The sequence below is a fragment of the Python bivittatus genome, unplaced genomic scaffold, assembly GCF_059951505.1.
Source record: "Python bivittatus isolate LINGU-HERP-01145 unplaced genomic scaffold, Pbiv_v1 ctg000700_np1212, whole genome shotgun sequence".
In the NCBI taxonomy this organism is placed as follows: Eukaryota; Metazoa; Chordata; class Lepidosauria; order Squamata; family Pythonidae; genus Python; species Python bivittatus.
The window spans coordinates 71,533,727-71,546,436 of NW_028277098.1; the positions used below are offsets into that span (position 1 = coordinate 71,533,727).

General features: G+C 41.2%; 1 protein-coding gene across 3 annotated transcripts; it reads left to right on the plus strand.

Annotated features, from left to right (window-relative positions):
• The first annotated feature begins 921 nt into the window (after positions 1-921).
• ELF3 (E74 like ETS transcription factor 3) lies at positions 922-10,237 on the plus strand. 3 transcript variants are annotated; one of them, XM_088153810.1, is made up of 9 exons: positions 922-1,044; positions 2,978-3,148; positions 3,890-4,111; positions 4,878-4,967; positions 5,090-5,212; positions 5,573-5,665; positions 7,575-7,673; positions 8,237-8,432; positions 9,153-10,237. In XM_088153810.1, the coding sequence occupies exons 1-9, from the start codon at positions 957-959 to the stop codon at positions 9,262-9,264; spliced, it is 1,194 nt and encodes a 397-aa protein (XP_088009936.1). In that variant the 5' UTR covers positions 922-956; the 3' UTR covers positions 9,265-10,237. The 3 variants fall into 3 exon arrangements, with proteins under 3 accessions (XP_088009936.1, XP_007428382.1, XP_088009935.1); XM_007428320.4 differs by having other exon boundaries at positions 1,023-1,125; positions 9,153-10,235; XM_088153809.1 differs by lacking the exon at positions 922-1,044 and having other exon boundaries at positions 2,981-3,148; positions 9,153-10,236.
• The last annotated feature ends 2,473 nt before the right edge of the window (positions 10,238-12,710 follow it).

Here is a 12,710-nt window from a genome sequence, read left to right on the forward strand (position 1 = left end):
TATAACTGGCGACACAAGCCTGTCTCTCTGGATTTTGCCTCTTAACACAGCTATTTGATTTATCTCCTACAGTGGCACAAACTTCTTCCAGATGAAAATAGCCCCATTTTTTCTTCTTGAACAATACTGGGGGTAATATGGGGATTAGAAAGCCAGCATGAACCCAGTAGACACTTCTGACAACATTTGTGAGGAAGTAAGTCCTCTTGGGGTCATTGGTACTTGCAATCTCATTAAATAATAAGATAAGGGTTCATATGCCACTGAAAGCAAAGGAATGGGACTTAGTTGCAATTTACTGAAATCCCATGATTTCCAGTAAAAAGCACACCCCATCCTATATATAGCTAACATAAAGTCAGTTTTATCAATATCCACTGGAATTACTTCGGGTAAATGCGTCTAATAATTGCATCCTTAACACTAACTGTTGTTGTGTCCCTAACCGAGAATTCAGATTTGTTGTAGCTAGCAGCTCACCAGAGGACTTAACTGTTGCTTCATACATTGGGAAAACTGTAGCTTCAGCATTTGACTGCAAGGACTCCAGGAGACATGAGGCTCTGCAAGCCACCTTCATCTAGGACTATGGCCATTCCTGATCTATAGCTGGTGTGTCTGTCACCTTCAAACCATACCTGGTGCCATCCACTGGAATGGCAGGTGTCAGTTGCCCCCGTGAAACCATTTATATAGTTCTATTCTCAGCAGGGGAGGGAGAAGCAGGGCGGTTTACTGCTTTGATGAGCAAACAAACACAAGTGATAGGAAAGGTAGAAAAACATCGTCCTGGGTGAAACTGGCATAGGCCCTGCCAGGGCTCCTCTGGTAATGATTAAACTATCTGCCCAGATTTCCCGGCAAGGTAGGCTGGCATTGACCCAGGTGGCACATATGCAAATTCCCTAGGCAGGAGTTGAGTACCTGTGCCTGGAATTTCCCTAGAGGCGGAGATCATGTTACGGGAGAGGCGCCCTATAAAGGCCCAGCTATGGGGAGGGGCTGAGTTATACTTGGGAGGGGATCACAAATACCAGGGCACAGGTGAGCAGGAGCTACTGAACACTCTCTGCTTCTTTTTCGCCTACTCCTGTGTGGATTAACTGCTGCTGCAGCACCTGCCTGGTAGGTACAAAAGGAAGATGGTAGCTTGGTTTCATGGGTGAGGGGAAGGATGGATGTGGAATAGCTACGTCTGCTTGGTATTCAGCTCGGTTTTTGTTCAGGATGTTGTTGCAGAGCCAAAGTGCATTTTATTTAGCTCTGTATCTGATGCCAATATAGAGACAGCCCTGCCCTATCCCACAAGCTTCAGAGAAGATACTAAGAGCATGATCAGCTCATGAGCTTACCGGTGTATCTGACAGCCTGGTGTTGGAACCTAAATGCCGGCTCAGAGGATCTTTTGCCCTTCTCTGGCCAGTCAGTTTTTCTGTTTCTATGGACTCAGATGATGCTTCCAGACAGGATTTTTTTTCCACACTACTATCAGCCTCTCTGATTCATGGAAATGTATTGAGGAGGTAGAGACTGACACCTTTTCCTTGTAACCCTCCTATATTTTCCCATTGGTTTTTCTTTTTCTTTTTTTTTTGGGGGGGGTGACAAAAATGACGGAATAGCTGCAAATATATTTTGATGGTTAGGTTCAGAAGTATCTAGAAAAGCTAAACATCAAGGGGTTTAGTGTAATGTTGTCAAGCAATTTGCAACTTTCTGACAAAGGAAGGATAGGTTATGGCTGGTTTTCTCTGGAAATTTTCTATATTTTTCTTCTATACCAGTTTTGCTCTACAGATCTATAGGGATGGGCTCCCATCTCACCTGGAGCACTTAAAGTCTATAAGTAAGATGAAGGGTGGGAGAGAGGTCAGCCAGTGATGAATGATAATGCCTGAAAAGTTTCAAGTTAGGTGAGCAAAATTCTTTTCAGAGAAAGCAGAATCTTTTCTCAGAGAGATAGAAAATGATTTGAATTTTGTAAGAGGATTGTTGAATGCATGCTGCCTGATAACAAAAGAGGCACCATGCTGTAGCCTGTACCTAGCTTAGAGGTTATTTTTAACGGAATGTGGGCTAAACCTTCATATACATATAAATGAAGGTAGAGGCACCTCCATCACAAAAAAATGCAGGCTTTGAAGGTTCATATTAGTAAAGAACTGCTTTACTTTTGAAGTAATATTATTTTCCCATCTCTCTTTTACATTGTTGCTGTCTTAGCGAAATCTAGCGATCAGGGATGGGGGTGGGATGGGAAATGCAAGTATAAAGTTATTTCTGTGGCTTCTCCAAGCAAAAAAGTTAGAACACTGGTAAAATGAGAGTTGGGATATATTTGGATTTGTTGACAGACCTCTTTGTCTAGAATATTGTCCTTCTGTGGGAAGGCTTCCCCTTGGATATTCATGGGAAGATCCCACCCATTACGGTAGCCATTCCCTACTTGGTGATTTCTAAAATTGCCTGATTACGGTTCTACTCAGTTGGAATGGAATATGATGGGCATTGTGGTCAATCTTACCTAGAGGGTACTAGTTTGGGTGAGACTGTGCAAGGACTTGAAATACTGCAGAAAATATGAAGAACAACTAGGAACCAGGAGTTACTATTGCAAAACAAATATATGCAAAATGTTAAAGAAGAAAAAAAACTGCATGTGACCAATGGCCCACTTTCTTTCTTTCTTTCTTTCTTTCTTTCTTTCTTTCTTTCTTTCTTTCTTTCTTTCTTTCTTTCTTTCTTTCTTTCTTTCTTTCTTTCTTTCTTTCTTTCTTTCTGTATATAGCCACCCAATTCACATACAGTGACTCCGTGTGGCTTACAGAGTAAAAATCCCCAATACAAAAAAACCATCAACTCCCTCCCCCACCCCCACCCCCACCCCCACCCCACAGCGGCAAAAACACAATCCAAGCAGCTTGCTCATTCTGCTGTCAATTTCTGTCCAAACCTAACAGTTTCAATCTTCCGACAGAAAATTCCATGGCAGGATCCTGTGAAATCAGCAACCTCATCTCCAATTATATCAGTGCCATGTACCAGCCAGAAGAGGTCCCACCAGACCCTGATCTGCTAACCCACCTTGTTGAAGATGACAACCTGTCTCTTGTTCTGAGCAATACAAGCACGGCAACTGAGACAACAGGTAGCTGTCCACAATCTGACGGTGCAAGGAGACTGGGCAATCGAATAAAAGAGAAAACAGGACATCTCGTACCCAGAATGGATTTTGGGACTCTGGTTTACTGGCCTTGGAGGTCTAAATGCCCACAGCAGATGGATTTCAGTGCAAAGCAGTTCTCTCTACCCTTTACTTGGGGAACTTGAATAAGCTCCCTAACCAATGCTAGGTTAATGCCTCTGAAATGCTTTGAACATTTGTCATGTTCTGTACAAATTATGATGATGAACTGAAGGGCATCAGGTTGGGGAAGGCTGGCTTAAAACCTTGCAGAGCCAAAAGGCCAGTTGTAATTTTTCTAGTCTGCCTTCCCTACCAGTGAAAAGCTATGTACATGGCCTTCTATGGACCAAGGGCCATTGGAGCCCTGAACAGCGCCACTGATATTGTGGCAGTTGATCACACACAGTATTCTAATGAAGGCATGGCTGGCTGCACAGGGAGCTGAGAAGCTGCTGCCCTAAATGACCTCATCCCATCTGGGAGGGGCATGTGCAGAGATAAGGGAACAGGTGACAGGTGTACGTGTTAACCACAGTGACTAAGCAAGATAAATCCTGTGCGTAAATGAACTGGCCGCACCCTGTGCAGCTCAGGCAGCAGTGTTCCAGGGGCTGGGCGGGCACTAGCAAAGCAATCACCTGCTCAACTAAGCCCACTCTTCTCCCCCCCCCCCCCTTGCCTCTCCCTTCTACCATTCTGCAGGCAAACCAACATGGTATGGTGAGATGCCTCATTGCTGGAGCAGGTCTCAGGTGCTGGAGTGGATCAGCTATCATGTGGAGAAGAACAAGTATGACGCCAGTGCCATAGATTTCTCCTGCTGCAACATGGATGGCTACACCCTTTGCCAGTACACACGGGATCAGCTGGGACTTATCTTTGGGCCCCTTGGTGATGAGCTGTATGACCGCTTGCATGAGATTGGTACGTGTTGGCCCCCCCCCCTCCTCTCAAGGCAGAAATTCATTGGGATTCCTCCCCTCTACACCCCACCCTTTGAGGCAGAAATGCAAAACTTGAGAAAATGAGTATAAAACTAAATGACAAGGTCCACACCTCATGCTAAACTAAGGTTTGCTGAATGATAGCTTCTTGAATAACACACAACTGAACATCACACTAAGCCATAAACCATTATTTACAAACCATAGCAGATCTCACTATGGATTAGTGTCCTGTATTTCACTGAAGCAAGGTGCTCTTTAGGGAGAGAAGGGACTGGGAATTTACTCTAGACCAGTAGCAATTGCTACCTTTTCTTATGGGCTTCACCCTGGTGTCTTCTAACATTAGCTTGCCTTCACCCCCATCTCCAAATTTATACAATGAAACCTTTCTCATCATCTTCATCTTCATCACAGGAGAGGGGGACACTTCAGCTGCTAAATGAAGTGACAGCATGTTGTATTACCGCAAAGGCAACAGATCACAGACAATGAAAGGAAACAGTCTGGAAAGCAACATAGAGACTAGTCATCTCTATTTATGAGAGCAATTAAAAAATGCCTGGTTCCTATCCCAGATTAATCAGAGGCATATCTAAATTTTCAGAAAAACACTGTCCCTATTTTATTAAATTTCCCTATAAAAAAGACAATGCAGCTTTTAGTTTATCTCTGAATGAACAAGGGAGAAGCACTTGTTCTTATAATGCAGAAATAACATATTTTTCTTTCCCTCACCCCTGTAGCATCTGTCCCAGATGAACTTGGCTGGATCATGTCAGTGCTGAGGACTGAAGATGTATCACAGGAGGCCCTTCTGGAATCCAGTCCTTTAGGTGAGACAATGAAGAATGGCTGCTCTGTCTTGTGATGGTTCCCTGTTGTTTACATCTGCTTTTGTGAGTGTGCTTAATCCTCAATTTCTTTTTTGTTTGTTTGTTTGTTTGTTTTTTTCTAGAATTGGGGAACTCATGCAGTCAAGACTATCTGGATGAGATGAAGTTAGCAAGCCTTTTTTCACAGCCCGATCTTGGCTACATCTCTGGAGCCATGTCACCAGACAGCTCTGCGTCTCTAGCAGGTACTGTATGTTCCCTTAATGGCTGATGTCCTTTGCCTCCTGCAGGTTCTAGCTTAGCTATCACAAGAAGTCCGTTGGCCCTAATAGATCCAACTTCCCAGCAAATTCACTCACATGAGTAGATTATAATCTGTTAAAAGTTTTCTTTATTTTGGGGGGAAAATATTTGACCATGTAGCCGTACCTAATATCAAAAACATCTACGTCCTAGAAGTAGAATGATAGCACAATATAAATAAATAAACCTTCAGGTTCCAGGGCAGTGCCCACCTTCTCTTAAGAGAGGACATCTGACAAATCATGCTTGATCCAGAGCAGGATCCAGAGCAGAGATTTTCATTTCCTTTCCTTTCTCCTCAGGGACGATGTCTCAGAGCCCTCAGTCTCAGGACTCCGGTGGAAGCGACCTAGATCTTGATCCCATAGACATAAAGCACTGCAGCTTTTCTGACGGTGAGTTATGACTCAGGCTGATCGGGAGGATTTTGGATATGCTTGCTTAAATGCTTTGGCTGCTAGTTGTTTTGCTGGTGGAATGACTTGCATCTTCAAAGACAAACTAACGAGGAGGAAGACAAAACATTCCAAGGTCTATGAACAGGAAGAGTAGAAATTAGAAGAAGGCATAAAAATGAATAAAAACAAGAAAACCTGAAGGGAAAAAAATTAGAATAGAATCATACATTTCCAACAGCTTAATTCTAGAATATGTTAATGTTACAGCTGAGTCCCAGAGCAAAGTAACAGAGCAGTCTGTGCATATGCAGAGTCTATTCCTTCATCACTGTGTAAATAGAAGTAACATAACTTTTCTATATTTACCAACAGAAGTGAATATGTGTAGCTCAGGGTTGAACTGTGGAGTCCTTGGGGTTCTCTGAGCTTGGTTGTTTTCTTGCAAATGTTTCATTACCCGGCTAGGTAACATCTTCAGTGCTAGAAGGGAGTGGGGTTTGCCCTCTGTTTATATACTGTGGCATGCCCTGCTAGTTAGTTGCTATATTTAGATATGAGAAAAGGGTTTCCAAATAAATTGGAATTCTTACAAGCTTGAGCACCAGCATTTAAAATCAAAATCAAATTCTGAATATTCCAGTTTTGTTCTCTGCAAATACAAACTCCTCTCACCTAGTCTATAGCAGTTTTGTCAAGATAGTCTGGGGAAATGACTACTAGAGTACAACGAGGAGACCAAGTCAAATGCCAATAACACTGCTAAAGGTAGGAAGGGTCAGAAGCAATGTAATAAGTTGTCACATACATAGATAGAATTGACTTAGACAACCCAAACCAAGGCACACTGATTGTTCTGCACTTCAGATTAGTGCAACTAAATATAACGTATCTGTATTTTTCTCCTACCCTCACTCCCTTTCTTTTAAAATAAAAAGTGGTCATAGGAGGCTGCAGTTCTAAGGATGTGAATAAGGGCTGACTACTTGTTTAGTTTTGTTTTCATACTCAGAATGAGGCACAGGTGACTTTCTTTCTTTGGAGAAAAACAATATGGAGGCCCATATCTTGCCCCATTTGGATGGAGAATGGTGGTTTAATTTTAAATGGGAAACTGGCCTAAAAAGAAAAAACAAATAGTTTGTTCATTTTTAACCAGTGAAACACCCAAGACTGCAGCTTTTTGTGGAAGATTTCTGTTTTAAGAGAAAGTTACATATCATTGCTATCTAGTTGCTCTCATAGCATAGCCAGAGTAGGAGAGCAACTGACCTAGAAGCTGATGTTGTTTTCTGATTTTGAAGAATTCCATTACAACTTCATTTTAAAGAGAATGTAGAGTAGAATTTTAAAAAACAGCATAAAACTTAACCAAATTGTTTCCTGGCAGTTAAAAACATAGAATAGTGGGAACCCTGCTTGCTAATGAGACTTCTCCCACATTCTTAGAATATCAGGATGGAGAATGTTGCTCTAGAAACGGATCGTGGCCATGACTGTATGATCAAAGCCCCATCCCTTTTTAATGTGTGGCCATCATCTTGACTTTTTAGACACTTCCCCCCATGCCCCTGTCTAGAGATAAGCTCTGTTTACAGTGTAGCTGAAATTTTGGCTGTGCATAAATGTACACATTCTGTTTACCCAAGGATAAACAAACACAGTTGGCCAGGATGTTATAGCTGCCTGGCATATGGAGTAAGGGATCAGCACCTGATTTGTCAGATATACTAGGTACAGATTCTGGCTCTGAATTGCCATATTCTCTTCTAGGGAATGTGCTTGAACTTTCAAGTTCACATATGATACCAGTAAAGGTGAATAGTTGTATGATAGTTGTAGGAATGTAGAGTATTGGGGCAAAAAGTTCAAGTGCATCTTATTTTTTTTCCTATATGGCACTGTCCAGAATATAAGAAAGAAGATCTCAAGAAAAGGAAAAGGGGACGACCAAGGAAGATCAGTAAGGACAGCAGAGACTGCCTGGAGTCCAAAAAGAACAAACACTGTAAGTGGATATCATACAGTATATGGGCAGGATGTCCATGATATCTGGCTAGTGAATGCAATCCAAATTTGCCCAAGCATTTCCTGCAGTGCTGCTCAGATTACATGCTATTTGGTGCCATAAGGGGATGACGTTTACAGATCTTGCTATCCTATACAACTGGTTGACTTGCATATGCTGGCCTGTTAACTTCAAGTCATTAGGCAGCTCGCACATTTGATCCATTGGGATATGCAGCATAGTAATTCTACTGGTGACTATATCCCTGCCAGGTATGCCACAATGGAACAGGGAATTTAAACATTGACCAACTGCATAATGCTTGAATTATGTCACTTTGCATTTGTCTTCCAAACTTACTGAAGGCATCTCAGTTATCTGATTATTTTCTGTCTCCTTGGAGATATAGAAGTTGCTCAGACACACAGTTCATTTCCTTATATGATGATGCCATACCCCTGCAGTGGAAAATATTTTATGCCCAGTTTGGAGACCTTTCCTGCTTGTGATGCCATTTGGACAGATGAATGATTTGCCTGTCTTGTTCTCTTTTTCATAACCAGCACCAAGAGGGATCCACCTGTGGGAATTCATCCGGGACATCCTAATTCATCCGGAGCTGAATGAGGGTTTGCTGAAGTGGGAAGACCGTCGAGAAGGCATTTTCAAGTTCCTGAGATCAGAGGCTGTAGCCCAGCTCTGGGGACAAAAGAAAAAAAATAGTAGCATGACCTATGAGAAACTCAGCCGTGCCATGAGGTATCTATTGTTATTTTTTTATACTGACCAATAATCTTCATAATTTAAAAAAATGTCATGGCTCTCTGCAAAGGACATATTAATTATATTAAAATACAATTAAAACAGAGTCACAAGAAATTAAAAGGCAGCAAATTCTTAAAACTCAACGATAAATAGCACATTAACTTTAAGGCCTACAAAAATAATATGGTCTGCTTGAGAAAAAACATTAACAAAATTGACAAGTGACTGCAATTCTTAGTAAGGGGATAGAATAAAGAGACAACAGGGGTAAACATCTGAGCAGATGCTGTTGCAGTGAGACTTCCTTTTTTTATGGGTACAGCTGTTTATGCCCTCAAAATGGGGTGGAAAGCTACATCTGTTAAGCCTTAGATCGGCTGAGCACATCTATTACCATTTTTAAAAATAATCCATATTTTTTGAGAAGAGGGAAAAGGGACAGAAATCCAGGCCCCATGTTCTCTGGTGGTGTAATTATAGCAGTGCCTCAGTCACTCCCCTCCCCACCCCAAAAGTAAGGGAAAAAAAGTATGGCTTCTGGTCACCAAAAATTACAGTTCCTGTAATAATAAATTCCAAGTATTTGGATTATGGAAACCTGACTCAAATCTACATCTATCTTTAAATATTTTAAAGATTCTGGCCTTAATTTTTTTTGCGGGGGGGTATCCTTGGGGCTCTTTTTCATAAAGCCCTTACTATCTCTTTCCTCAGGTATTACTACAAACGGGAAATTTTGGAACGTGTGGATGGCCGGAGACTTGTGTACAAGTTTGGGAAAAACTCCAGTGGTTGGAAGGAGGAAGAGGTGCAAGACCAGAGCTAAAGAGCTACAAGAGCCTCACATGGACTTGAACATGGCCCACTCTTACTTGGAGGCCCATCTTTGAGGACAATGGATTGTCACGGGCCCAGAACCATTAAACTGCTATCTTAAGCAGTGTGTTAAACTCTAGCCCTCCATGGGGCAAAGTGTATATGCTGGCTCCCAGCTGGGAGTTCAAGAAATTACAGCTGATATTTTGGCTCAAGTAGGTTATTGTGAACCATTATTATTTTGTTGCAATTGGACTTCGGCAGCCGGCAACTCTGAATTAGGATTACAATGCCTTTGGCTGTCTAAGACCGTGCACAAAGTTCATTGAGGCATAAGGAACAGGCTGTTCTTGGCTATTCCTGGAAGGCCATTCCCAAGACATCAAATAATTTGCTGATTGAAGGTGAACACTGTGGTCCACTATGTGCGGGAAACTGGGACGCTGTTCTGACACTGTTCTACCACAACATAAGAATGCTGATAAGCCTGAGAGCCACTTTGCAAAGCCAGGTGGACGTGTAGCTTCCCATCCAGCCACTGACTGTACCAGTAAATGTTCCTGTTTAACAGGCAGAAAATTGGCAATAGTAAAGCTGAGATCATTATGGATTTCACATCATTCCAGAGAGCAAGGCTCAATAGCCACAGATTTTACTCTTCTCCAGCTGAAGAACACTTTTCCCTAGAAAGTGCTGCAGCTTTCTCTATGAATAGCCTCTTCTTGCTCTTAATTTATATGTTATATATATATATATATATATATAATGTACATAGATATCTATTTTTTTCATAACTAAGTTCGTGTGATTGCATCAGGAAGCACTGGGCATTTTCAAAAACTAATGATTGTTGTTGCTAATATTCAGCTGGGCTGAACAAATAAAAAAGGAAATCTTTATTTTGAAATCAGAAAGTGTTTGTAAGATGTCTCCAGGAGAGCCCTGTGTGATGTACAGGCCTCCTGCTTTTTAATAATAATTAACCAATAAATCATTGTTTTGTTGGTTTTTAATTCTTGAGTGCTGCATGATAAATGATAAATGTGCATCACCAGGGGGAGCAGTGAAGAACAGAGGTTGGATTTTCACTGGGATAGAATAGAAAGGAAAGGGAAATGTATTTTTAATGTTGATATCTAAGAAAGATGCCCATTTAAGGATTCTTTATCTATTTGAATATCCTAGATTAGACTTCCCTGACCTGGGGAAGTTCCATCAGACATAAACAATGAACAACCCACTTGGGAACTATGAGCATTATAGTCCAACATAGCTGGAAGGCATCACTTTGAGAAAAGTTACTGTAGAGGGGCACATTCACATTATAATAATTAAATTTTGCTTTCTGAATAAAGGTATATGATACAGGTAAATAATCAGGTTCCATTAATTCCAGCCTTGTTTTCCACTGAACTAATTCTTTTCCCCAGTGTCAAAACAAGCAGTATTGATAGTCTTTTCATAAATAATACAAAAAGATCCTTGTGTATGGGAGAAATCTTTGGCCCTCTTGTAAAATTATATCCAAAGAGACATTTGGATATACAATGATGCAAGTCAGCTATATAGCACTTACTTGGCACACAGAAACTTCCAGGTGCAGTTGTCATTCTTTCTAGTTAAAAGGGCAAACAAACCTGAAAAGACCCTTTCTGAAGAGATGTTGTCTGTTGAAACAGAGAAAGTTTGGCTTCGTTATAAAGAAGCTTTATATGCTCTTCATTAGAATAAAAAATGTAGATTCCCTAAGACTGGGATAGGGTGAAGCTGTGCTTACTTTCATAAATCCATTTCGGATTAAAATAATATTCCTCTGTGGCAGAGTATAAAGCAATCAACCCAAACAGTTTCTGGCTAAGGGCTAAAGCATCTGTCTGATTCTGTCTCTCTTCATAATCTGACTATAATTTCTCACTATAATCTTTGAGAAGTCCTGAAGTACAGCGAAAGTGCCAGAAGACTGAAGAAGAGCTAACATTGTTTCACTCTTTTTTTAAAAAAGGTGGGGGGAATAAGCCCAGCACTTTTCAACATTTTAAAAAATTGAGATGAGGGAATAGAAGGGATGCTCAACAGATTTGCAGATGATACAAAGTGAGGGGGACTGATAACGCTTCAGAAGATAGGCTCAAATTTCAAAAGGATCTTGATAGACTTGAATATTGGGCCCTATTCAACCAAATGCTGTTCAATGGTGAGAAATGTCGGTTCTGCACTTAGGTAGGAAAAACTAGTATACAGGTACAAAATAGGCGATGCCTAGTTTAGCAGTAGTACTCATGAGCAGGATCTGGGTGTCCTGGTAGACCACAGACTGAGCACGTATCCACCAAAAGAGCCAATGCAATCTTAGGCTGGATCAACAGAGGAACAACGTTGAGATCACAGAAAGCAAGAGTTCTGCTCTATGCTGCACTAGTCAGATTAGATCTGGAATACTGTATCCAGTTGTGGTTGCCACAATACAAGAAGAATGCTGAGGCACTGGAAAGAGTACAGAGAAGAACCACAATGATGTTGAGGGGCTTAAAGGCTAAATACTATTAAAAACAGTTGAAAGATCTGAGTATGTTTAGCCTAAAGAAGGGAAGACTAAGGGGACATATGGTAGCAGTCTTCCAATATTTGGAGGGCTGTCAGAGGGAAGTAGGTACAAATTTAATTTAATTTAATTTAATTTAATTTAATTTAATTAATTACACTTAATATATTCAGTTGCTATGGCCAGCCCTCTGTTAGACTCTGAGTGGCTTACAAAATTCAAAAAGTAATTAATGAACTTAAAACATACAGGCAGCCTGGACTAAAACAAGCAGAGCAATAAACTACAAATATGGTGGGGGTCCCACAATGCATAACAAATACATTAACCCCAGGCCTGGGAACAGAGCCATGTCTTCAGGGCCCTCCAGAACCCCAGGGGAGGGGCCACTGTTTGTATGGGGGGGGATGCTCCTCCCAGGGCTGCAGACTACACTTTGAAGTCAGAAAATCACTCCCAAAGAAGGATTGGCAAACCATTTCTATAGGGCTTGATTAATTTAGCCGCTAAAAACAGATACAGATGAAATTGTAAAAATGTCTCCATGCACAGTTCATACTGGCTGAGCAGGATTTATGAGCCAGGTGAGCAAGTAACCTTTTTGCAGGATAATTTCAGAGCCATGTGGATTAAGCCTCCACTTCTCCACATAGACTCTGACTTCCATTCTTTCTGAGCTTCCAGAGATTGGATTTGGCAAAGGGCAGCCCTGTTGTTGACATTTAATTTATGTCACTATAAATTAATTTGTGCTTTGAATCTGTAGGCACACCCTTTCCTCTTCACAACAATGAAAGCTAGGCCAGATTCAGAGGTAACTGGTCCAAAGTCATATCCAGAAAGTCTTATCTTTAGCAGGGTTTTTAATCAGGCCAGCCTTGCTCTTGGTTCAGTACTCAGTTAAGCAAATCACA